General features: G+C 44.3%; 2 protein-coding genes across 5 annotated transcripts in view; one reads left to right on the forward strand and one right to left on the reverse strand.

Moving 5' to 3' along the window:
* Positions 1-664: 664 nt before the first annotated feature.
* Positions 665-26,236, forward strand: HABP2 (hyaluronan binding protein 2). 2 transcript variants are annotated; one of them, XM_057420955.1, is made up of 14 exons: positions 665-758; positions 8,714-8,753; positions 13,913-14,041; positions 15,155-15,262; positions 15,812-15,928; positions 16,294-16,413; positions 18,169-18,340; positions 19,232-19,326; positions 19,453-19,690; positions 20,567-20,709; positions 21,043-21,177; positions 22,719-22,864; positions 23,750-23,950; positions 25,657-26,236. In XM_057420955.1, the coding sequence occupies exons 1-13, from the start codon at positions 690-692 to the stop codon at positions 23,924-23,926; spliced, it is 1,689 nt and encodes a 562-aa protein (XP_057276938.1). In that variant the 5' UTR covers positions 665-689; the 3' UTR covers positions 23,927-23,950; positions 25,657-26,236. The 2 variants fall into 2 exon arrangements, with proteins under 2 accessions (XP_057276938.1, XP_057276937.1); XM_057420954.1 differs by having other exon boundaries at positions 667-758; positions 15,152-15,262.
* Positions 25,284-26,719, reverse strand: part of NRAP (nebulin related anchoring protein) — a 49,222-nt gene continuing 47,786 nt past the window's right edge. For all 3 annotated transcript variants that reach the window (XM_057420952.1, XM_057420953.1, XM_057420951.1), the window contains one exon: positions 25,284-25,716. In XM_057420952.1, coding sequence (XP_057276935.1) covers positions 25,621-25,716 — 96 coding nt within the window. In that variant the 3' untranslated portion in view covers positions 25,284-25,620. The remainder of the gene's footprint in view (positions 25,717-26,719) is intronic.

Raw genomic sequence — 26,719 nt, forward strand, 5'->3', positions numbered from 1 at the left:
CACTTGCTTTCATAACACGTAGCACAAACAGGATCTGATCAGTGAAAGTTTGTCAGCATTTCCGCAATAGAGGGCTGTTTATACTTGCAATAATATTGTGATCTCCTCAATTGCTGCTGTTATTAGAAATGCTTCAGCGTCTGGAGGCTGGGAGTTACTCAAGAATTTCAGCTTTTACTGAAAAGAGATTCCAGGTTCTCACATCTGTGAATAAATGCTTGAGAGCATGAACCTCAGTGTCTGAAATATAGAAAATAATAAAACCCACACTTTTTTAAACCTTATATTTTTATAAGTAGATCTTAACTATTTTTTTCAGTTAGTCTAATTCATGCTTTTTTTCAACTGACAATTATAGTCAAAATTATTCTATTACAAGGAAAATACTTTGGTTTATTGTCAATTTATGCTATTATCATAGAATCATAGAATAGTTAGGGTTGGAAAAGACCTTAAGATCATCTAGTTCCAACCCCCTTGATTTGAAGCACTTACCAGCAGTTAATGCAGTGATTATCTGGTCAGGCTGCACTTATTTGATCAGGGTAATCTGTTGAACATTAAACAATATTTGAAGCACGGTTAATTATTTGCACTGAATTAGCTCACCCTTGAATGGTTGTGGCTTGTCTGAAAGAGGCGTAGGCAAGAAGAAAAGGGGAGTTTCAAGAAAGAAACGAGCAATAAGGATGGTTAGCAGTGCTCTGACCCTTCATGTTCTTCCACTGGTCATTCTCCTGGGGAACACACATTTCTGCGTGAGTATGTTTCTGAATTACTTTTCTTGCTGTGTGCCAGCTCTGTTTCTTGCTGACCCCTTCCTGGGCAGCTGGAGCATTTATCTGTGTACTGGTATTGCAGGATACTGAGGTGCCCAAGTAAAGGCTGCACAAGAGAGAAGCCCCATGGGGTTTAGGAGCAGATATCTATATTGACAAGGAATATCCTGTCTGGGTGTGTTCGGTGGACACACTGCACCCAGGGGTGTGCAGTGGGGAATGCTGTCGCTTCCCCAGTCTTGGGCAGTGAGAGATGCTCCAAACCACTGGGCTGCTCATCTTCAAGCTGAAGGGACTTGAGATCAGATTAAACAGGTCAGGGTATGTGTTGACTTGGAAGTTTTGCAAGCTATTTTGTCCAAGGTAAAATTTACCACAGCCGTAACTTTTGGATGGCTGAATTATCATTGCTACTGACATGGAAGAAAGGTTAACAGCAAAATACTCAACGCAGCTAGAGATGGCCTTTATAGACTTTCTCAAATCTATTCATCTCTTCTTTAAAGAAGACTGAAAGAATGACTTGCAACCAAAACAAAGCTAAAACTCAGTTTTCAAAACATTTCTTTTGTTCCTCCAAGCACTGCAATCAAGTAGGTTTCCCACAAAGGAATTTGAGGTTCTTTCAAACCCCTGCTTTCTTAATGATAGTCTCTATGCATGCAGGTTTGTATTTGCTGAAATGCAGTGTAAAATTTCAGATACTGGTATTTTTAAGTTGAATTCTTCGGGAAAAATGTGTAGTGAGGGGGTTTAAAGTGTTATAAATCTTTTTTTAAGAACTCCGTGAATTTTTGATCAGGGATTTTTCAACACACAATAGGGTATTTATTAATAATTTTATTAATTAATCAGGTCTATCTATCTGATGACAGCAGTGGATATGGCACACTTAATCCACCAGTACATATGGCCACTTACTGAGGGGATCAGTTCTAGGTAGTTCAGTGCCAGTTTTACAGACATTGTGGGAACCCAATCTAATATAAATAAACTCATAATGAGCTGGTTGTGTTAATTCACACTCAGTGAGGAAGATGCAGGTGCAGTTTTAGACAACACAAAGCCTTGCACAGATTGTTCCTAACTATACCTAAGAGTTAGATTGATTCATTAGCTTTGACGATCCTAATCTGACTTTGCTCTAAATATTGCTGTGGAAAATGTAGAGCATATCCCCCCTCCACCTCACCCCTGAAAATTCATTAACATTGCTAAAATGCAAAAGCAATTCTGCTGTCACTGAAAAGCAGCGTGGCAGAATATTCAGCAGGCTAGTTTTTAATAAAACATGGTTTTTCTTCATAATTAATATAACAAGGTTTTCTGGCTTAGCACTTGGAGTGGATCCCAGGAATAAAAAAAAAGAGGGGAATGAGTAGCCATGACGTGACCATTGCATAACAAACATGTTATGAGAGGATGTTTTTGCGTTAATGATTTGTTCCAAAGAAAAAGTTTACTCTGAAATAGTTTGAATGAAAAAAGAACAGATTTGCACTTTGCTGAAACCATGGAAAACACCCTTAAATTCTTATTTCCATCCTTTCCCAGAACTATGCATCTTCATCATTGTCATTTTTATCTGAATCTGGTTTGGGGAGTTCTTATAAGTAACACTCTGATTAATAACTGTTATTGGTGAAATATAGCACAAGTCGAACACAGATTTAGGTGATAGCTCCTATCAAGTCAGACAAAATAGAACAGGAAAGCACTTGGATATTCATGGATCTGGCAGGTCTGGAGCAGGACCCTAAGGCAAATATTTCTGTTTGATTCTTTCGTATTACCTGAAGAGAAACTGATTTCACCTGCATGAATCTGGACTATGTCCATAAAAGACATAAAGCTGCATGATGGGTGCTAATGAGAACAGATTTTGGTCCTATATTTTATCATATATGATGCAACTGCGCCAAAGATCGACTTCAGACGTGACAGGTCTTCTCAGGTTGGGTTAGGTTATTTTCTGCTTTTAATTACAATTCTGCACAGTAAGATACTATGGTAGAAGTGTGCCTGCCATAAGGTATTGTATTGTTAAGTGTTCCTTATTTAGCCAAGAAGAAATCCAAAGAGCTCTGCTGCAGCAGATTGTGCAATTCAGCTTTGTATCTTCCCTTAATCAAACTTGTATTGAAGCAGCTTTTCTGAAATACACACACATTTAAATGGCTTAAATGTTGTGAAGTTTTGGACTAGAGAACTCCGCAATTGGACAAGGCTGGGCTAAATCGCACAACACTGTGGTGATGGAACTGTTCATATGCCCAGCTGCAGCTCCCATTTAAATATGCTCTGAAGTGCTTCAGCTCATTCTTGGAGGCGGCAAAAAAATCAGTTCAGGCTTTTACCTTGTATCAGAGTTCCCTGCAAACTCAACACCCCTAGCAGCAGGGAGAGAGACACGGAGGGGGCACAGTGGCTAAGTGGCTCTTCAATGAATATTTTGGAACTTGAGAAAGTTGATGTCCACTAAGTTGTGATGAAGAGCATTTTGAAGTCACTAACCAAGACCAGTCCAACAACCAAGAGCACTTAGTAGTGGAAAGGGAAGGGTTAATGTGTCACATTAAGGTCAAACAATTGCAAAGGAAACTTGCTATCAGTGCCTATCTCCTAACTGGCTCACAGCAGATAGAAAACTTAGCAGTACAGGTCTCTCCTTGCCTCAGCTGCTTGGAGACCAACATTTTAGGGTGCCCCAAACTCTGACATCTTTTTCCACCTGCTGATGGCTCTTTTCCCATGGGAAACTCCTACTCCTGCTCCCTTCACCCTCTCTCCAGCACTGCACCACTCACACGAGGGCTTTATGCTGTGCTGTGTCATAGAGCAATCACTGCAAAGATTAGTGGGTGCTGTCAAGCCTGTCTCGTCTGTGGCCCATCAGGTGTGATGCCCCTCTGCAGCGCTCGCCTAAATTTGCCTGCTGCAGCAGGAAAGCAACAAAGCCTTGGGAGTGCTCCCAGCTAATTTTGCACCACGCACTCAGAGAGGGAGATGTTCCTCGCTGACCCCTGAAGGCAATCTGCTTATGCCCTGAAGCGTGCAGGTTGATATCCCCTGTAACTAAAAGGACTTAATGACTTTGCATAAGCTTCAAGTCTAGCAGTATAACCTGCATTCCCAGCACTGGCTGCAAAAGCGTTTGATAGCGCAGCTCACTTGTTAGTGTGACAAGCTGGCTCCTGCAGCCCCTGTGAAACAGATCTTGTAGCTTCCCCTTGCTGTGGCATCTGAGGCTGACCCCGTTTTCCACCTGGGAGCACAAGCACACCTCATCCACCAGTGAGCAGCTTTAGAAACAGCCAGCTGCTACCAGCCCATCTCTCACAGTGCAAAGATTAGTTTGGAAACTTTGATCTCTTGGAAAACAGGAGCAGGTAACTCCTGTGCAGGGAACCAAGCTGGTTTCAGCAGCACCTCCGAGGGCTCTTGCTTTCTTCCTGGATCCCTGTGGTTTTTGTATCGGGTGTTACCATGGGAAAGGTTCACAACTAAATAATCATCAAAATGAAGACTTTAAATGTAAACCTCTCTGGGTGCCCTGGGACCCGTCTAATGAATGTGTCACTCACTCGGACTCACGTGTTGCAGTTCAGTGTGGAGGCAGGAGATGTCTTGCTAGCAGAGAGGTGAAGAGCTCAGAGATTCTGGTGGAATCCTTTCAGAGAATGGTTTCCCAGGCTAAAAATACAACATGTGTTGCATGTGTGCTCCAGATGATAATACGCCCTGCTTTCATTATACTGCAACCATGGCCTTGGCTGAGAAATACAATGCCGTTGCTGGAAAAGCCACTTTCCCTTGAAGTTCAAAGACTGTCACTACCCAAGATGGTTGCAGGCAAAAATCTGGCCGACTGTAAGAGCATCAGAACTGTCGATTCCCTCCTCCTTTGGCGAGAAGCCCAGACAAAGGTTCCCACTGAGAGCTGTCAGCAGGATCAAGGGGTTCACTGCGAAAAGGCAGTAGTTGTGTCTGCCCTCATGGCTCCTTCATGCCTTATGTCAGTTGCAGATGGAAGTTGATCAAATATCCATCCTCGTCCTCCAGTTCTTCCCCATCCCACCTCCTTCTCGGCTGCAAAACTGTGGCTGCACAGAAGAGCACATGAAAGGGGCGATACTTGTTTTTCTGCCATGGAGGTCACTTGGTGGTGAGTTGCAGGAGAATTTGCCCAGCTTAGTGCAATTAAGTCAATAGGCCAGTTTCTACCAATGAGGTTTAATATCTGGACTCCTGTAGTGCTTTGTTGCAGACTGTGGGTATGTGCAGATGCAGTTTTCATCCTCGTTGCTAGCCTGTCGTGCCAGCTTGAGTAGCTACAAGGTTTTCTCTGGAGTTGCTTCTGGTTTGCACACATGCAAACGCGCAGCCTAACCCTGGGTTGTTGCCTTTGTGCTGCCTGTTTCTCCACCTGCTTTTGTGGTTTAATTATTCATTTTGATTGTAATAAGGAGTAGCGAATGTACCCGAGACACACTAAACAGTTCAACTGCAGAATGCCCTTGGCAGCTGTAAATGATTTCCCTTGGATTTGGGGTCAAATCTTCCTGGATTTATTCAGAAAGAATTAAGTGGACATTTTTGTCTGAGAAAGAGCTGTAGGATTCTGTCCTGAGACCAAGAAAGCTCATGGTGCTGACATTACTGTTTGAAATCCATTACATTTCATTAGTCTCTCTTTCTTATTGAATTGAAATGGAAAAATGGAGAGTATCATGTATCTGCAGCATTTAACCTTGGAACAAAGCCTAATTAGCAAAGTTTGGATGGTTCTTCAGGGAAGTGAAGTTTTACTGAAGTGCTAATCATTATGATGATGATGATAGACAACAAAGGTCAGGTGAAATTAGGGTATTTTAAATTTCAGCCATTTCTTCCACCACGTTTTTCTAAGAGCCCTATAAACGCAACCCGCTCCACACTCAGCAATGCACTGGTGCCCATATCAAATGTCTCTCTCAGGATTTTTCTTTTTCTGCACAGTTTCTTTTTTATGAGCCTAAAGTAATAACATTTAAAATCCCTCTCCACAAATTCTTCCATTTTCATCCCCCATCCCTGCGGACCCGCTACATAGAGGATCCAGCAAGTTTATTCCCTCTTGAGAGAGCACACAGAGTATCGCTGTCGAGCTGCAGCAAGGAGGCTGTTTGGTGAAACCAGCCCCACAGCCTTAATTCCTTCTCCCAACCCCTTTTGTTTGAATCCTACGGCTCGTTGGGTTCCGTGCTGCACCTCGTCGGAAGGACAAGATCCTCCTCTGCTGGCCACGAGTAAATACGGCACGGCAGGCAGGATGTCCTGCCTTCACTGCCCCTGCCTGCACCCCTCCTGCACCCTCACTCTGCAGCCCCCTAACCTGTGCCGTCTCCTAACTGCCTTCTGCATCCCATATCCTGCATCCCCTTATGGCAAGGAGGAAAGGGTGAGCTCAAGCACGAAAGAGGGAAGGAGGTGAGCGCTTGTCCCTCCTCTACTGCACTCCACCATGGAAAGGGAAGCAAAAGGCTAAAATCTGGCCTTGCACTGGCTAGCGGGGGATCAATGCTTCAAAACCAGTGCAGTCTGGTGGGTGATGCAGTAGAACTCAGAAGGGAGGGGAAAAGTGTCCACACCACGAAGTCAGCTTTGCCTGAGGTTTTGTGTATCTGCTGCTGAAGCACCTGACAGGCTCATGAAGGGGAAAAGCTCCAGGGAGTTCCAGGGACACTGGAGTCTTACGGCAGAGATTGAGCTTAACTCTTGGATTCTCTGCTCCAGGATCTTTTGTTCCCAGAAACATTTCTACTGTGGCAGCAGATGGAGGCTTTCACCCAAAGGCAGGAACCAAAGTTTGGGGCTCATCCACCCCAGACTACAAGCCACTGCCTGCTTTCAGGGATGTTACAGGAAACCTGCACATTTCCCAGGCAGCAGTTATTACAAGAGTTTAGGGTATCTGCCCTTCCACAGTCAGCTCTGTCCATGGAGGAGTGCCTGGATGCTATGGGAGGGGTAGGTGGGTAACCTGGAAAAGAAAGTAGTGTAGCAAAGTGCAAGGTCTCTGATCTTTCTCCTTCCCTTGGTGTGTGAGCAAAGTCTTGGCCATTGTGTGAGTGTCATCTCTGCTCTACAGCTGGGGGAAACTGAGGCACGGAGGAGCAAGATGCAGGCACATCCTTCACCTCCCTCAGCCTGGGCTGAAACCCTCTAGCATCCCCATGAGGGGCCAAGGGCTGCCCCGAGTGCAGGGGCAACCTTGCTGAAGTCAACCCTTCTGTTCCCAGAACCCCTTTCCAACCCCATCAACACAACAGGGCACTGCAGACAGCTGGCGTGGGAGACAAAATGTTTCTTGCTTCATCCTGCTCCCATTGCTGCTTCCTTGTTCTTAGTTTCATGAATCCTCCAGCAGAAAGGAGCACTGTTGCTGGGTCTGTTTTGGTCTGTGTATATGGATGAACACTACCACTAATTGTAAATGGAGCAATTAAACCTTTTCTTTATACGGGGTCTGGCAAAGGATCTGACCTGCACTTAAGAAACATATACACCAAGGGCAGAGCTTTTACAGCCTTCTCATTTACCATCATCTCCGTGCTCATTCAGGAGGGGCAATTGTGTGAATGTGTGTGTCCTCCCAGCTGCAAAGGATTTAGTTATGGATGTGTGTGGCTCACTTAAGTGCACCTGGAAAGGGGCTCTGCTGAACAGTGCAGGGGACATTGCTCATTAAAGTCAGTGGGAAGGGGAGAGCTGGAGTGTCTGTTCTCCCTGGCTCAAACACAAGAGGGAAACAAACGTGCCTGAAGCAAAATCTCATTTATATATTCCAGGTAATATTCACAAACATAAATTCTGAGCTTTTTAGGTCCTGCTTTTTACTCATTGCTTCTGATTCATTCGTTCTTAGTCGCAATCGATGTTAGCTGAGAATGTTATTCTTCTATATGCCATTTCTATATATAATGCATAACGAAACAGGGTGTAGATTTAGTTAATTGTACCTGTGGCAGTATGTAGGTGCATATAGTAACTGTGTGTGCGTGCATGTGTGCATGTATGTTGTCTTTATAGCATGTGTTCAGTTGTTTGGAAATACATTCTCTTCTGACAAATCGTGTGAGAGATGATGAATAGCAGCTCCAATTCTCCTTCTTTACACCTGCTGTTAGCACATGTATTCTCGTCACAGGCAGGTAATCCTGTCCATAGCTGGGGTTTAGAGCAAGAGAGAAAGCAAGCTGAAATTGTCACGCAGGAGATGCATCCCGGTGTGGAGTCAGTGTGTCTCCTTTCAGACAAACCTCACTCACACTCTTCAAAGCCTGAGAGCTGTTTTCCTTCTTCTGTTCCCTTTTGTTGCTCGCCCTTGATCATGAGCCCAACAGGAAAGGCTGGAGCTCCACGCTGGAGGTCGGGAACATGGCATTTCCTAATGGGAAATGGCAGAACTGTTCTCGATTCAAATGTTGTTGACAGCCTTCCAGTTCAGAGGTCCAGATCCCACTGGCTGCATCAGCACAGGCTCCCAGGGCTCTGCTGCACTGCCTGACCTCCTCTCTACCTGTCTGAGCTTTGGCAGCCAGCTGGAGAGTGGCCTGTTGGTATCTCAGACACATTAGACAAGCAGCCAGTGCGTGGTCACTTAGTGAGCAAAGAAGCAACCGAACTCATTCAGGATAGGCTTTCCCCCAAAACACACCAGCCCAGCCACTTGGACTGGATGCTCAGAAAAGGCAGAGCCCCCATGTGGGCTGTTGGGAGCAGGGGGCATTTGAAGACATTTTGCTAATCCTTTGAAAATCCAGCCCAATTAGCTCCGAAGTGGGTAATGGATGTCCGGCTCTGGGGCGAACAGAATCTTTGTGCTGTAAACCAAGCATTGTGCTGGCTTTTGTTTTTTCAGAAATTGACTCTTTGCCCTTTTCTATCTCAAGCAGGCGGCCCATTTATTCTCCCTGGCTGACCTGCTGAATGGTAAGTGGTTTTGACTTCATTGTAACCTGCATACCAAACTGAGGGACTGGTGACCTGGTCTTTCAAAGAGCCTTTTCTAGTGCCCAGTGCTGAATCTTATTAACTTGATGCACAGCTTTGCTGAGCTTAAAATGAGGCCTGTGATCAAGTAGAAAGTGTGCTTGACTTTGGATGAGTAATATGGTGAGTAATATTCAGACCTCTGCATGTGCTCTGTGCTGGTCCAGGGGACAATGCTGCACTGGATCCCAGGCAGGAGCATGTCTGGCACACTGGAGCCCAAACCAGAAGCACAGCAGCAGTACCGCTTTGCAGCTGATCATGGGGTACTCCTAGACTGTACAGCTCTGTTCCAAGCCAGGACTTTTCCACTGTTCATAGAATCGTAGAATGGTTTGTGTTGAAAAGATCTTAACATCATCTATTTCCAACCCCCTGCCATGGCAGGGACAACTCACACTAGACCATGTCACCCAAGGCTCTGTCCAACGTGACCTTAAACACTGCCAGGGATGAAGCATTTACCGTGTCTTTGGGCAACCCATTCCAGCACCTCACCACCCTCACAGTAAAGAACTTCTTCCTTATATCTAACCTGAATTTCCCCTGTTTAAGTTTGAACCCATTACCTCTTGTCCCGTCACTACAATCCCGTGGCTGCATTCTGTGGCTACATTTGCTCAGCATAGCTCTGGGGATGCATGGTGCATCATGATGCTGGCCTACAGACCTCACATAAGCAAAGAGTCTAGCTGTGCATGAGAACTGAAGGCCATATAAATGAAGGCTAACTTTCCCTTGCAGCATACAACAAACTGTGCAACTTATTTCCACAGTGTTTTGTGCTAAGTGCAGGAAGGTTCAAAAGGTGTTTACAAGCTCAGGCAAGTCAAAAATCATTAAGGGCTATGCAGCATTAAGATGTTGATAAAGGTAAAGCTGTGATGAATGTTACGTGTGGATGTGTAGATTGTATCAGGATTTGCACATCCTTTTGCAGACTGCTTGGTCCACATAGAAGATTATGGTTTTATTTATATGTTTAGTATTCTTGCAGATAAGTTCTGCTTCTCCTTTTCTTTATTTCAGTGGCTCTTAGATCTGAATTTATAATTTATAGCTAATAAAGTATTTTATTAATATGCTCATTTTCCCAACAAAATTATGTTACATTACATTAATATACTTATTTTCTACTGTTCATTCCAGTGGCATTTTGGCTTCCAGGTCAAACCTGCAAGGTCCAGCAGCCTTGTAGTTCATACAGCACTGCTGCTTTCCCCAGATCAATGTTGCTCGTCTAAGAGGATGTGTATGGAACATAAATTTCCACATTCTTTGTGCACCCGAGCATTTGGCTTCTGCAAGTATCTGGCCACAGAGCTGTGTGCTTGGCTTCAGGCTTTACCCACAGGCCTTGTGCAAACTGATTTGCCTTTTGATGATGGAGTATCCCTTTCATGGTCTCTTAATTCATTCCCTCCCTTATGGTTATTACAACTTTCATTATAAGGCTTTATGGTCCTTACCTCTGTCTCTCCACTGCCCCTGCCCTCTTCATTCCCCATCCTTCTGCAATTCCGACTCCTTCAGCGTCATCATCCACCTTCGCCCAGCTCCCAGCCCTCCAAGGAAAAGGTGCTGCAAAACCGCTTTTAAGTAACAGCCATAAAACTATGTGAAAGGCTTTGTTGTTAACTGGTCTCTCTTTCACAACTTCTTTGTGGAGCTACAGATACTCCCAGCTATAGCGTGTATGGAAGAGAGGAAATATGTGAGGTCTTGTCTCTGTAAAAGTAAATGGGGGACATCTCGTTATTTAAAATACAGTCAGGATTTCAGCCCCATAAAAATAACACTGCATTATTCTCAGAGCCGTAGACAAAAAGTATTTAGAAAGGTGGCAGGAAAACTCATCCTGCTTAAATTAGGCCACATTTCAGTCAATCCCCAGAGGTTCAGAGAGCTTGAATAAACGCCGGGTACTTTCTGGCGCTCTTGATGTGTGTTGGCAATAGGTTTTAACTTTGCACATCACTCATCTTGACATCTGCAGTCCAACAAAGTTACCTCCCAATTCAGGTCACTCGATGGCATCCTAATGCATCACTTTCTCACTCGGAACGTTAGTCATGACTTGATCCAGTGAAGGTTTTGAAAACAGTGTGACTGCTGGCGTTGGGATATCTGTTCTTTCTGAAACAGAGAGCCCATGTAAGCTAATGAACAAGGGGATATTGATCAGAAATCCATTGCTTGATTGACAGCTCTTGGCAATGTGAAAAACTGCAGATGAAAGCTTGAGCAGTTTAAAAGATCACCCAGACCTCAAAGCTGATTTGAAGCTTTAAAAGTCAATCTCTGCCTATCAATTATGGGGGGATTTTTTTGTACTACACAGAGGAAAGCTATTCTTTGAAAATTTGCATGCAGGATGTCTAATTTAATTTCGTGTAATAGTCACATTTCAGTGACAAATGTCAGATCACTGCTTTTTTAAAGTATGTTAAGGTTTTCCAGCACTTACAAAGAGTGAACACTCTGATTTAGTAATATGTTTAAATCAACCAGTGTATCAGACTTTGTGCATTAATTATGTGCTCAGATACAAAAAAAGTGTTGTTTTTCTTTTACTAAACCTATAGCTTGTTATGAATAATTAAAAAAAAATGGAATGGGAGCACTTCTTAAATAAGAGTTGTAGAAGCCAAATAGTTATTTAGTGCCGAAGCAATGATAAATAAGACGACATCTTTTAGTCTGATGTCATGTACCCAGGTCAGGGTTTTCTATTCTTTGTTTTTCATTACTTCACACAGCTGGGGAGGGCACGGAGTAGCTGGGAGATGGGAAACATCACTCGTGACCCATAGAGGCACCTTCTGCTTCATAGTTTCATAAGAAGAGATGGGGGAAGTAGGGATGTTCTCAGCTCAGCAGCCCACTCATCACCTTGGCTGGTCTGATGACCAGGCAGCTCAGCTTCACGACTCCCACTATTCATATGGGAAAACCAGGGTACCCAAAAGCATTTGCTGATGTTTTTCAAGCCCTTTCTGCTTACACCTTTAACTGCACAGCCTGGTCATAACATTTCTTGCAGTGGTAACTGCCAGCCCATGAGGGGGTTGTTAGACAACCCAAAGTGCCCTCCTCAAGAGCTGACAGGTACCACACTGGCCTCAGATGTGCATTTTCCTGTTCCATAACTGTCTGGGGGTCATCTCCCTGTCAGTGTGAATAGGGTTTTGTGCTCCTCCAACTTGCAGAGCTGTCAGAAACAGACGTCCTGCAAAACATGAATTGCATCTTTGCCGACTTGGGGTTTGCCATTGAGATGTACTTAAAATAGTCCATAATGGGACCAACAAGTAATTTCATAGGTGTTGTTAATAAATGATTAATTATTAGCATTAAAAGATTGCTAAGATATGATGCCAGTGTAACAAACTGAAGTGACAGTATTCTCATTTCTCAACACCATATTTACACTGAAGAGTTGGTTTAAAAATCATGTTAGATGCTTCTACAGCGGCTTGGCTATTTGAGCTCATTTGGAACTCTTGTTTTTCCTGCGTCAACTCCAGAGAGTCCTCACCAGCCTCTGTAAATCATGCTGGGCATGTTTGCATTCTGCTTCTGGCAGCCGTAACTCCCCTGTTCATCCTTCACAACTTTTAGCAGGTATATTTTCCTATTAAAAGGGCTCCCCCATCCCTCAGAACACTTCTTTAAAGCATCTGTGGAATAAAAGGCAACGTTTCCCACTGAGATTTTGAAAACAAACAGGGAAACAAAATCAGCCTCCTTCAGACAATCCCCTCAAACTCAAGTCCGCTCGCAAAGTCTCCCCTCCGACACAGTGAGCTCGCAGGCTGCATTTCAGGCAAAACCCTCTTTTTGTTTTCCTTTCTCAACTACCTCACATTAAATTTAATTTTGTTCACTGTAGACAATGTCCTTATCTTCCAGCGAGATCCTTCTGTTCCTCAGCAAGGCACACACTTCCGCAACACTTGCACATTGTCGAGACTCGGCTCCTGTGGAAATAATGAGCTGAGGAAAAGGAGTCTTGACTTAACGTAGCAATAAATGAGGTGAAACTTTCCTCCTTTTTTTTTTTTTTTCTGGTGAGAGTTGGCATGTAGGAAAAAAAGAAGGAAAAAAAGACAGTTCTATTTTAATATGAAGTATAAAACATCCATTGTACAAAAGTGGAATTTCTTTCTTTTTTTTTTTCAGAAGCAAAGAAAGAATAAAGATAAAGGCTGCAAGCGAATGAATGAGGAGAGAAAACTAAGATAATGCAGTTGATAATCAGTTCAAGGCAGAGCATTATCCATGGGGCCATCGGTCCGGCCCTAGGGGAGAGCTTTTTAAAATGCCTCTGTACGCAGCTTAGCTTTGCTCATTACCATAGCTTGTCTTTGAAACACCAGCGTGGCTTCCCTCGGCAGCAGCCCTACCTGTGCAAGGAGCTGCCAGCCCACTTTAATCATCCAACCCCCCCAAATATGTGCTGGCAAAGCAGTGCGTCCCACTGGTGCCAGGCTCCCAGGAGGATGCTGGCTATCGGCTCGGCTGAGGAGAGGATGGACTTCTTAGCATAGGTCTGCTGTGCCAGGCCCTCACTCCACAGAAGGGGCTTTGTGTATAGGGAGCTACACAGGTGTGCAGGTACCTTGGGCCCTCAATCCCTTCCAATTTCCCCCAGAATGGGTTTCTGTGTCCCCACACGCAGCAGGTACCTGCATGTCGGTGAGGGTCTTGCCTTGTGCTGCAGCAGCGGTGATGCTGATGGTGATCAAAGTAGCTGAACAAGGGAAAACCCTTCTTCTTGTAGGAATGTAAATCCCCTTTTCTCACTGTGCTGGTAGCAGCCATCAGCATCTTCCCTGCCTGTGAGAGCAGAGCTGGGGCCAGCAGTGCTCAGGGGTGGCCATGCTGGGCGCTGAGTGAGCTCTGCCCATACCGAGGAAGAGCTGAACGGCATCTTTGGTCCTCAAGATGATGCAAGCTCTGGACCGACTAACATCCCAGATGAGCCAAAGGAGAAAAGGGCTGTGTCCATCCCAGGAAATGACCTCTTTCATACCTTCTTTCCTTCTAGCAGTCCTAATTCCTCTGTTCTTCCACTCTCATCTCACCCCATCCTGCAGACGAGGCTGATGACTATGAGTACGATGATGAGTACCTTGAATTGGAGCAGGACCTCTTTAACCAGCAGCAGCACTCAGAGGACCCTGACTGGTTTGAGGCATATTTTGGCTACAGCGATACTAGAAAAGGTACCTCTGAGGGGTGGGCAGGGAGCGGTACAATCCCAGCCCTGTGCTTGCAGTGGGAGTGTGGCAGGCCTCGGCTGCCAGCCTGCTCTCGAAATGCCTGCATCAAAGGGATGAGTTAGGAGGATCGTTTGCTGTGTTCTCCTTTGTATTTCTCTTGTAAGGAGCCTGTGTTTTATCTCTGGGTTTCACAGGATGGATTCTGATCATGCAGAACATTTCTGATTGCTACTACAAAAAAAAAAGCACAGGCTTATTTGTCTATAGACACTGTAAGATGTAATTGCTGTTTTCATGGGATGTATGTTCTGTATTTATGATGAGAACCAAATGTAGAGCAGGTTTCTTTCTTTTTTTCTTTCTTTTTTTTTCTTCTCTCAGTTGCAGTCTTTTTTCTTTTTCTGTTTTGCCAAACTTCAGGAGAGCAGGAAAGGATCCTTGAGATTCCTCAGGGAACACAACAGGGAAGTTGCTTGTAACATACCCTGGGTTATCCCCTGGTACAAAGAGAGCAGAGCTGGTACGTGGCTTGTCCCCAGTGCAAATTGCTCCTGACAGCCTGAAATAGAGAGGTTGAACACAGTTCTAAGGAATAGCATTCAAGAGCCTCTCATCAGGTGCCTGCTCCCTTGAAGCAGCAGCTACCCAGGGCTATTACAGAGCATCATGGTGGTGGATGGCTTTTCTAGGGAAGATTTAGTGCTGCCTTACAAACAGAGCAATGACAAACCCAGATACCTTCACAACAAGTGCATGAAAAGAGATGCCCAGGCACAGCTCTGGCTCTTCAGGCATCTGTTTCTTCTGCTGCCATAGAGGCAAATCTGCCCCTGGGCTAAGGAAAAACTTGCCCCATTACAGCTCCATCATAGACATAGAGAAGGGAGCTGGGGATGTCCAGACCCAAAGCTGTGAGCTGTTACAACTTGCAGTAAGCTCTGCAGCAGCCCATAGCTGCTCCTGTGGTTGCAGAGCTGATGCATAAGCACAGTGTGTTACACAATCTGCTGCGCCTAGGAAGGCAGCCTTCTGTGGTCAGAAAACGCAAGAGAAATCAGGTGATGGAGGTGGAGCAGCTGGAAGTAAACTAAAAGGTCCCCATCCTTCCCCCAGCAGACCCATGCTCCTCCAACCCCTGCAAGAACAACGGTACGTGTGAAAACAGAGGGAGCAGCTTCAGCTGTCTCTGCCCCAAGCCATATGCTGGGAACACGTGTGAGAGAGGTAAGTGTTCCTTTGCTAACTTACACTCCTGATTTTGGCACCTGATGTTACTGTTACAGCTCTGACAATGGGAGCAAATACAAGGCTTTATAAACCCACTGTTTGCTGGGCTGAGGGTTTTGACAGCCCACCCCAGTCATGTTTATAAGTCTCACACTTAGCTCTCTGTCTAGACCTAGGTCTGTCTAAAGCAGTATCCAGATTTTAGGTGTGCAGAAAGCATTCCACCTCCTAACAGGTGCTCAATAAGGAGCTGCTTGTTAGTCATAGTATCATAGAATGGTTTCGGTTGGAAAGGACCGTAAGATCATCCAGTTCCAACCCCCTGCCTTGGGCAGGGACACCTTACACTAAACCATCTCACCCAAGGATCTGTCCAACCTGGCCTTGAATACCACTAGTGATGGAGCATTTACCACTTCTTTGGGTCTCCAGGTTCTTTGCCACTGATACTGAGAAAATGAAGAGAAATCCCAAGCCCACATGGGCCAAGCTCTTGTGCACACACAAATGCTGATGAAGCACCTCATGTCTTTTTGTTTTCCACAGTGGAGGACATGTGCCTGGAGAAGAGGTGCCACAGAGGAGACTGCCTGCTTACATTAACTCCACCTTACTTTAAGTGCAGTTGCAATCATCCCTACAAGAAACCTGACTGCCAACGAGGTAGGTGCTCAGCCCAATCCAAGTGGATCGTGGTGGGGACAGCACGGGGAGGTCACCTCATCACTGCTTGTCTGTGGGAGAAAATCACATACAACCCACTGCATAGTGTGGTCCTGCCCTCGTCATCCAGCCTGAGTCTGCTACAGGTCCCATCCTTGGGCTGGTCAGTGATGAGTGATGCTTGATGCACAGTGGATGGTTCAGTCATTGGTAACCTGCCTGGTGATAAGTGTTCTTTAGGAGCTCATAAGAACTGAAAGCCAACAGGCTAAGTGGGAGCTCTCTCCGCTTTCCAGCAGGCATGTGAGTGGCTGTATGGCACTCAGCACAGTGACACGGCTGTTCTGTGTCTTCCCCATTGACAGCATCTTCACCATGCAGGCCAAACCCTTGCAAAAATGGAGGTGTCTGCGTTCGGCACAGGATCAGATCCAAGTTCACCTGCGAGTGCCCGGCACCTTTCAGAGGGAGGTTCTGCGAGGTCGGTACGTCACAGCACCAGGGCACAGCGTAGGGGTGAAGCCTCTGGACATACCCTAAGCCAAAATAACCGATGCCATCACTGACTACACACGGGCACCCACCTCCTTGGGGAGAGAGATGGAGCAAGAGGCTGGCTTCTGCAGTCACCACTGGCAGAGGGAATCAAAGCAGTTCCAGTACTGGTGTGTGCTTCAGCAAGGTCTCACTGCTGTATGATGAGTGAGCACACGTTTCCCAGAGGTGGCATATGTCCCATGGGGAAGGAACATCAGGCTTTCCTTAAACAATCAAAAGATGATGTAGTGAAGATTCATTCCCAGTTGTCTGACTCCCCATGCTGAGGAGACAGCCACTAATATATGGAAGGGCTGCCAAAGGCATCCCAGCCTTCATGAAGAGCCTTTTGGCACTGTACCATGGGCACCACAGCCCACACATGTTTCCAAGAAGGAGGATTTGGGTTTTCTCTTTTAAAAATTTTTGTCCTTCAAACTCCACATCACAGGTGACTTTTACCTCCACCTCACTTACAGGTCAGGTTCACAACCCGACAACCTTCTTTTTGGCACATAGAATCATAGAATAGTTAGTGTTGGAAAGGGCCATAAGATCATCAAATTCCAATTCCCTGCCTCTGTCCAGCCTGCCCTTGAACACCGCCAAGGATGGAGCTTTCACAACTTCCTTGGACAGCCCATTCCAGTGCTTCACCACCCTCACAGTAAAGAACTTCCTCTTTATAGCAAATCTAAACTTGCCCTGTTTAAGTTTGAACCCGTTACCCCTTGTCCTATCACTACAGTCTCTAATGAAGAGTCCTTCCCCAGTATCCCTATAGGCCCTCTTCAGATACTGGAAGGCTGCTATGAGGTCCCCATGCAGCTTCTCTTCTCCAGACTGAACAGCCCCAACTTTCTCAGCCTGTCTTCATACAGGAGGTGCTCCAGTCCCTTGATCATCCTTGTGGCCCTTCTCTGGACTTGTTCCAACAGTTCCATGTCCTTTTTATGTTGAGGACACCAGAACTGCACACAATACTCCAGGTGAGGTCTCACAAGAGCAGAGTAAAGGGGCAGGATCACCTCCTTTGACCTGCTGGTCACGCTCCTTTTGATGCAGCCCAGGATAGGGTTGGCTTTCTGGGCTGCAAGCGCACACTGAAGCTGGCTCATGTTCATTTTCTCATCCACCAGCACCCCCAAGTCCTTCTCCGCAGGGCTGCTCTGAATCTCTTCTCTGCCCAACTTGTAGCTGTGCCTGGGATTGCTCTGACCCAGGTGTAGGACCTTGCACTTGGCATGGTTAAACTCCATAAGGTTGGCATCAGCCCACCTCACAAGCATGTTAAGGTCCCTCTGCATGGCATTCCTTTCCTCCAGCATATCAACCAAGCGTATCCACTGCCCCAGCGTGGTAGCAGCTCTGTGCCTACTTCTGTCTAACCCTGCTGTGATACCATTTCTTGCCAGGCCACTGGCAAAGAGATTCTGCTTTGGCATTAAGACACCTCTTAGCTGCTAGGTCTTTACCGTGGAAAAGCATTTCAGTCATTTGAAGTCAATCAAGCTTCAAGCTGGACAGATATGGGAGATTAGCCTTATTTCTGGCTTATGTAGGTTAAAAGGTACCATTACATGACCCAGTAGGTCCTTCTCCTCTATAACATGAATGTAGAGCAAGGAAGGGAACAAAGAGGGACTGCTTCGGGCACGGAGCAACACGAAAGCAACTATAACTTTGGTATTGTCTTCCTACAGGACTGTATGACTGTTATGAAGAGAACTCCTTCAATTACAGAGGAAGAGTGAACCAAGCAGCGAATGGCAAGATGTGTCTGCACTGGAATTCACACCTTCTCTTGGACCACCCTATTAATGCCTTTATGGAGGATGCTGACTTTTATGGCATTGGTGACCATAACTTCTGCAGGTAATATTTTGAAGAAGCAACCTTAGAAGTCTGTATCAAAGAGAGCACCGTCATGGTTTAATCCCAGCCAACAACTCAGCCCCACAGAGCTGCTCACTCACTCCCCCACCACAGCATAAGGGAGAGTATCAGAAGAGTAAAAGTGAGAAAACTCATGGGTTGAGGTAAAGACAGTTTAATAGGAAAAGTAAAAGCAGTGCACACAAGCAGAGCAAAACAAGGAATTCAGTCACCACTTCCCATGGGCAGGCAGGTGATCAGCCATCTCCAGGACAGCAGGGCTCCATCACATAGAATGGCTACTTGGGAAGACAAACACCATCACTCCCAATGTCCCTCTTTTCCTCTTCCCCCCGGTTTACATGCTGAACACCTTGACTCTGTGTAAGCACTGCTCAGCATGAAACCGTCCCTGTGTCATCAACTCTGTTTTAGCACAAATCCAAAGCACAGGCCTGTACCAGGTTCTATGGAGAAAGCAAACTCTATCTCAGCCAAAACCAGCACAGGCACTGAGGATGAGCTGCTCATGAATTTGGCAAACTGATAGCGTTATGATCTCACATCTTTCAAGACAATGTCAGTCTACAAAACACCAGGATGTCAGAGGTGCATTCCCTCCCATCAGTCACTGATGAAAGGTTTCCAGAAGCAGCCCTCATTCCCCATTTTTCTTAGGGTTAAGATAGGTCTAGGCACAGTAAAATGGCAAAAGCCTCACTCTCTTACCTCAAGAATCTTCTTTGTAAAATCTTAAGAAAGAGTACCTTTGGAAGTCTGCTTCTCATATGAGAATATAAGGCTGATCCCTTAAGAATTCTCAGCTCCTTCCCTGGTTTCATGGGGATTTCCCCATTCCTGCTGGCTGATGGTCTGAACTGTTCCCTTCAGGAATCCCGATGAGGACGAAAAACCCTGGTGCTACATCAGAAAAAATCACAAAGTGGAATGGGACTTCTGCGATGTTTCACCCTGCTCAGGAATAGGTAAGGAATTAGAAGTGAGCTGTTTGCAGTAGTGTACATGATCCAGAGCAGCAGGTGACCCCCCGTTACTTAACTCCTCCAGTCGATATTCTCTGCATTATGTATCTACTGTCTCTTCCAACGCAGCTGAAGAAAGCCTACAGTCAGTAGACAGCCCAATAGACCCAAATGAAATGTTCAAAACATGTGGACAACCAGAAATTCCAAGGATGCTTCAGAGGATCTATGGTGGGACTAAGACCACAGCTGGCAAACATCCCTGGATAGCATCTCTGCAGAGGAAGTCTTCACCTAGGGGTGAACATTTCTGTGGTGGAGTGCTGATCAAAGCATGCTGGGTTCTTACTGCTGGGCACTGCGTTGAGTAAGTGCATGTCATGTGCCTAGGGTAGATAAATATATAAAAATCAGGATGGTTATTAAAGACAGTTTGGAATTCAATTTATTTGCAGTCCAAATGATTGCTGGGAATCAAATAGAAAGGAAAATGTATATGTGAATAAATGAACACATAGCTGAAAATAGATGCATCTACTTGAAAATGGTGCTTACTGGAATAACAAATTAAACTTAGCCCCCACTCAACTAGAATGAGCTAAAATAGTTGTGTGAGAGGAAAAAAGGAGGAAAGTAACCAGGTTTCACAAGGTATAAAAGAAAGTCTCTATGAAAACTTCAGGAGATAGTAGGATACCATAAACAACGTCACATATTGCATCATAATTAAGATCTCCAGAACAGCCTAAATATGCATTTTGCTTCCAATTGTCTATGTGCCAGCTACCTTAGAATATGAAATTTCCTTCAACATTTTTGTTGAATAGGTTGGAAACCACCACACTGAAGACTGGTAAATCACACTCTGGAGATTATTCCAGCACAGATGATTTTACGTATGTCCAAACTGCATATATGCAATCATACTCTCCTGGCTATATGAGCAGCCACTGATCATCACAGCCACAGTCATACATGTGTGCCTACTGCTACTCTGCCCTAAAATGCAAAGAAACCACATCATGCAGTTTTAAATCACTTTGTTTTCCTGATTGAAACGTGTTAAGAGCACATGTATTGCCCAACACCATCACTTCCCTGACTAAGCCCTCCTACAACGATCTTGAGAAATCTATACATGCTCTACAACAGGAAGGAATATCTTGATTTGCAGCTGCTAAAGGCGCAGGTTTTCACCACCACTGATAGACCATGACTGAATGTGATTTATTTTCTATTTCAGGCAATCAGCAAAATATCTCCAAGTAGCACTTGGAAAGCAGAACCTCAAGAAGAGAGAGCCTCAAGAGCAAATATTTGATGTGGAGAAGATCATCAAACATTACAACTACAGAACGAAGAATGACGTCCCACACAACGATATTGGTAAATCCTTTTTACTGAATACACACCTCCAATCTCAGTGGTTCAAAGTGCCTCTCCCCAGCTAACGTCAATGTAAAATTCTCATTGAGGCTATATCCTGCAAATAATTAGGCCAAACTGTGGCTTAGACCCATCTGAATTTTTGGGATGTGACTCTTGATGGGCAGGCAGAAGTGGGAGGAGCAAAACAACAGGGATAGGTCCAGCATGGAGTGTAAATAGCACTGTCAGGTACATGCAGCTTTGCCTGGGGTTGTGTCACAGCCTGGTATGATGGCTTGGGATTAAAATTAGCTCCAAATAAATAAAAGTTGCTGTTTCTCTTCTCTCCAGCACTACTTAAGCTGAAGCCAGTTGATGGTCACTGTGCAGTGGAAACAAAGTATGTGAAAACAGTGTGTCTGCCTTACGTTCGCTTTCCCGATGGGACTGACTGCTTCGTTTCAGGATGGGGTGCCACAGAGAAAGGTATCTGTGGTCTATTCCATAGCAAGACAGGCTGGTTCTTTCAGTAGCAATTGCCAGACCCAAATGTGGACCTAGACACTTAGTGAAACCAAGACATGGAATTCATGTCTGAAGACATGATGAATTAGATGAATTTGTTCATCTTAGGATGGCTAAACCCTGCCATGGAAACCACTCATTAGCAGAAATCTCCAACTGCTAAGACCAACCAAACCTTTCAGAGCTCTGCAAAAATCCCTCACGCAGTGTTTTTTGCTTGCCACCTGACACACCATGTCATGGTTTCACCTGAAGCCAGCAACAGAAGCAAGGAGATACCAAGAGAGAGGCTATTGAATATAGAGTTTGTGTGTTTCAAGACAGGACTAAGAAAGATGGGAACTTTCATACAGTTTTCCAGCCCATTGGGTCAGCAAAAGCTTTTCAGAAGCAGCATCTGGATCTTCAGATGTGCTGAAAAATAAGGAAGAAAAAGAAAATCCAAAGCTTTTCAAGTTCAACCAGCTCTGTCCCAAACCTTTCCTGCCCGTGGTAAATCCTAAGGGGAGAAATTACTATGCTTAAAAAAAAAGATAATGGCAATTTTCTGAAAAATGCATTTTCTCATGTTCTGATTGATGTGTTGCTGTAAAGCAGCAGAAGGAAAATGTGTCACTGAGGCTGCAGTAGGTGTCCTAGTGCTTTGTGACTGATTCAGCCTGATACGATACATAGGACCAAATTCTCCCTTCTGATGTAGCTCTCATTGAAGTCCACAAGAGACAAGCGTGTTCATTTGATCAGAATGCACCAACAGAATTTAATGGACATGTTTTAAAAATTCCAAATAAAAAGTCTCTCTTAAAAAAGGTACGGGGAATTTTATTTTTCTCTTTCCCCAACAAAGAGTTTCAGGTACCCTGTACGTCTTCAAACTAGATGGCTCCTTCTTTGAGCAGATCTATTATTAGCATTGCAGGAAATCACTGCAGAAATGGAATATTTCCCGAAACTCAAGAAGAACCAAACTTATAAACCACCCTTAATTATCTACAGATGTAGTGCTTTGAAATCTTGGCTATTGCCTTTAGATGTCAAGTTATGTCTTTAGATTCACTGTAATTAATCGTTGCCCTTAAATATTGCATGATTTTCAGTTTTCATCTGTTTCATTAGCTCGTGCGTTAAAACATCTAATGGCAGCAGGCTGAGAAGTGCTGAGCCGCTCGCAGTCCCACTCTGGGACCCGTGGGAGCTGCAGACAGCCAGCACCTCTGAAATGCAGGATTACATTGGTAGAGCTGATGGGAGCCAAATTCTGAATATCTGACCTTACTTCTACTCAGGCAGCAACTCTGTGTCCTGAGCAAAGCTTCCAGGCTCCAACTCTAACCCATACCATTTCAGACAGATACGTCTTTCCTTCCCAGGCTAGCACATGCTTCCTCCCCTGCTTCTCCCCCTTCCCATCCCAATGGGAAGCAAGCTCATGTTTTGAACAAAGACAATACATAACAGGATTGGGAGGAAGGTGACTCCATTTTTTTGGTGCACATCCATAGATGACTTATCCCATCAGCTGTTAGATGTCAACGTCAAGCTGATTTCGCAGAGGAAATGCAATGCACCCAGAGCATATGATCAGAGACTGGATGAAAGCATGTTTTGTGCAGGAAACTTTCAGAGACCGGGAGCTGATTCTTGTCAGGTCTGTTACTTTTTCTGTATTTGAACATTAATTTTTTGTGTAAATAGTCAGGCTGTGCACAGTAATAGCTTTGGCAGGGTGCTGCATATGCATCTGTTTCTCCCATCAGCGTATTTCAACAGCCATCATCTTTTCTTCAGTACAGTTTGAGATGTAAATCCCTAGAGCTAATGTTGTCACTGTCAGCCACAGGCAGATCTATGGAAGTTAGAGACTAGCCTGGAAAGTTTGGCTTTGAAGGCACTTTGTCATAACCTGAAAACTTGCCTTTTTTCCTCTCCGTTTTATTATGGCCTCTACCATGAGCACCAGTTCTAATCTGATTTTCACTATCACAGCTAAGACTTGCAAGGAAAGTCAGGATTGGTATTTCTTCTCATTACAATCAGTGTAAATGTGAAGCAAGTTCATATTTATACTGCTTAAAGATAGGGAAGAGTTTGAACAATGCTTCCTAAAGTACAAATTACCACTGTAAGCATACTTTGCAACTGAAATCACCAATTAAACAATGAGACCAACCAGCTCAGAATAAAGTTATGTTGGGGGGTGTGGGAGAGATCAAGTATTTTTATTTAGGCCATTTATCTTTCTGAGCTCAGACTCTTGAATGCCTTGTACTTTCATGCCTGGGAAATTTCACGTGACCTGGTCAGATGTATGTCACAGACTTGAACAAACAAGAAGTTACACCCAAAAAGTCTGGCATCATTTGACCTGGTTCCGGAACTGCAAGCCTACTCAGGCACTGAGCAGCATCTGGTGGTACATCTGATAAGGAAAAAGCATCATTGCAGCTTCAAAATGTTATGATGAGAGAGGAATACTCTTATTTTGGTTAACATTTTCCTTCAGGTTTTGAACATGTGTGTTTCTTCTCATCAGGGAGACTCCGGAGGCCCACTGACTTGTGTAGAAGATGGCTTCTACTACGTATATGGCCTTGTGAGCTGGGGTGAGGGCTGTGGGTTAAAAAACAAGCCAGGAGTTTATACCCAGGTGACAACATTTCTCAGTTGGATTAAATCCACAATTCAGACTGAGTCTAGGTCACTTCATTAGGAGACAGCTTCGGAATGACACATGGTAAGCTTGAGACATTTACTTATTTTCACTGTTTCCCCAAACATCTCCTCTTCGACCAAAAACGCTATTGATATTTTCTCATGGGGCATCCCTCAGCACCATCTTGAAAGCAGCCTTAGAGCGTTTGCTAGAATGTCAGTGGCAGTGTTCTGTTGGGGGCTTTGAAATAAGCACATGTTTCATAGCAAAACAGAGCAGAAAGTAAACCAACTCCAGTTCCTCCCCAAATCGATCAGAGCTGCAGTTCCCAGTGTTTCCAGTTCTGCTTTTTAAGCCTTAAAAAGTCTGCAGGCTCAGCTGCTGCCAGACATTCTTTTTTCCCCTCATGTCCCTCCTGTCTAAGGTGTGCTTTTTCTGCACTCATTGGACCCCCAACACCTCAAAGCTATTGGTGTGTGATCGATACTAAAGCCAGTACCATTTTTCACGTGCTTTAAAATCGTCTTGTGCCTATGTCTGCAAGACTGCAGCCATTGGAACTATCTGAGGACGGAGCATTAGGCAGGAGAATTATTTTTATACGCATTTCTGTAGGGCAAAAAACCACAAATTCCATCAGTGATTCATTCCAGATTGAAAAGAAAAACAAAAAATCAGTACTAGGATTACCCACTTTATCCTGATTAGAGGATCATTACTTAATATGCTACAGATCTACAGTGGTATATGTGTGCTTAACTTCAAACACAGTGAGACCTAGAGGGTATTAAATCCCATTTAAAGGTATGGTTGTAAAGCTATTGGATAATTCTTGGGGTTTCATAAGTTTTGCAAATCGTCATTTTTGCCCAATGATTCTGCACAGAAATTTGAAAAACAGGGGATTAGCATTAAGTCTATTAACCTGATACAGTTGAAGATGTCCCTGCTCATTGCAGGTGGGGTTAAACGAGGTGACCTTTGAAGGTGCCTTCCAGCCCAAACCATTCTATAATTCTACAATTCTAAATCAGGATGTAAAGACTAGATGCATTTGTGAAGAGTCCTTTTCATCTGAATTCCAGGGTTTACAACCTGCCCATAGCAGCTCCCTAATTTATCAATAGCTACCCCTATAGTGAGAATTTCTAACAAATTCATTCTGATTTTTTGCTTTGGAAGATTTGAAAAAGACTGAAGAACTAATTGTGACCTGAATACATCCTGTTAATCAAGAACAAATTCTCTGATGTCCACAAAGGCCTGCCCTTGGTTAGTCAATGATCACTTTGCTTTCACTGGCCCTTCTCTTGTTTATCTGTTAAGCCACCTGAATCATGCTCTTGTATTCTCTTAGGTCAAAGGTGCCAATAAACCAGGAATATAAAAATCTCAAATTACTACAAGTATGGAATGAGGTTCATCTGATTTATTCATTACAAATTATTTTATATTCTACCAATCAGGTTAATCCATCTGTAGTACAAAGCTGAGCCTGCCAGTCACCTAGTATTATAGTTTCATTTACAGCTTCAAATAAATATCAGATTCTGTAATACATACAGTGATAAATCACTGAGTATCCACACAAAAATAAAATGCTCAGTTACAAATTGCAATGTTCAGGTTGCTTTTTAAAACAAGAAGTTTTTAGACACCATTTATTGTGCTTCCCAGAAAACTAGTAAAACTACAGGATTTGCAGGACAAGATAAAAATCTATTTGTGTTATGTCATGTTTCTGTTTACTTCTAATACAGTTGCATTCTTCTTCTCTTGAATTGCAGAATTTCTGAAGCATCAGGGTTGACTGTGGCCTGCTGAGATCCTTCTGTCCCCAGCTGGTCCTGTAAAATGAAACCCAAATGAATTGTGAGGACAGCCAGTCGACAGCAAAAAGATTATCTATTATTCCATTAAAATATTTGTGTATTAAAAATTACCGTAACTGGCAAACAAACGAGCAAAATCTAAATCACTGCTCTGCACTGAGCAAACCTCTACAGCAGAGAAGTGCACAAAACGGAGATGCTCATGGAAGTTAAATACTACACATCTCACAGGACTGAACGTGCTCAAGTCTTAATTTCTCGTTTGAGCCCTAAACCAAGCAAACACCTGAGCTCCTGGTGGATTGCAGACCTGTAGATTCCCCTGGGATGATCAGATCATTATCATACCTGGGGCTTAAGAAGATATTTGCCTGCAGTCCCCATTGCTTGCATTAGTCAATCATAGCAGTAACTTATTTCCTGCGTAACTTTTCAGATGGGAATGTAAATCATGAATATGTTGTGTTTCTCTTGGCCTGGATTACTGTTTGACTTGTTGCCAAAGTTAAAACTTAAATGAAATGAGTATATACAAGTGCTGATATTCCAGGAAAACCTGGAAGATCATGGCTTGTAATTTCTTGCATCTTGAGCTGGACAGACATGGAGGAGGCTGGAGTATTCCTCCTTTGCAGAGAGCCTCCCACAGATATACAGCCGTACAGCACACATTATACTCTCAGGAGTCTACACTGAGTCTGTCCATGCAGCTGCCAGTGGAGATTACATGGCAATACACAAAGCAATACATGGTGTCTTGCTGAGACTAGGAAAAGAGAAGGAGAATTTTACAGGAAGTCCCTTCCACCTCTACTTCTGCTTGCTGTGGAGGTACCAGGACACTTAGAGAGCTGACATTTACAAGTTAGGGGAAACACATCCCATAGTATAAGGAAATCCTATCCTGTGGCACTTCCTAGTCCCTACAGGAGCTGCTCAGCCATGAAAGTACTGAATTCCTTTGAGAGATTCCTTCAAATTAAGGTGACACAAAGCCACAAAGCTTTGTGTGGGAAAT

This window comes from Pezoporus wallicus, unplaced genomic scaffold (assembly GCF_028554395.1).
Source record: "Pezoporus wallicus isolate ANWC-B61680 ecotype Strahan unplaced genomic scaffold, APGP_CSIRO_Pwel_v1 contig_3365, whole genome shotgun sequence".
Classification (NCBI taxonomy): Eukaryota; Metazoa; Chordata; class Aves; order Psittaciformes; family Psittacidae; genus Pezoporus; species Pezoporus wallicus.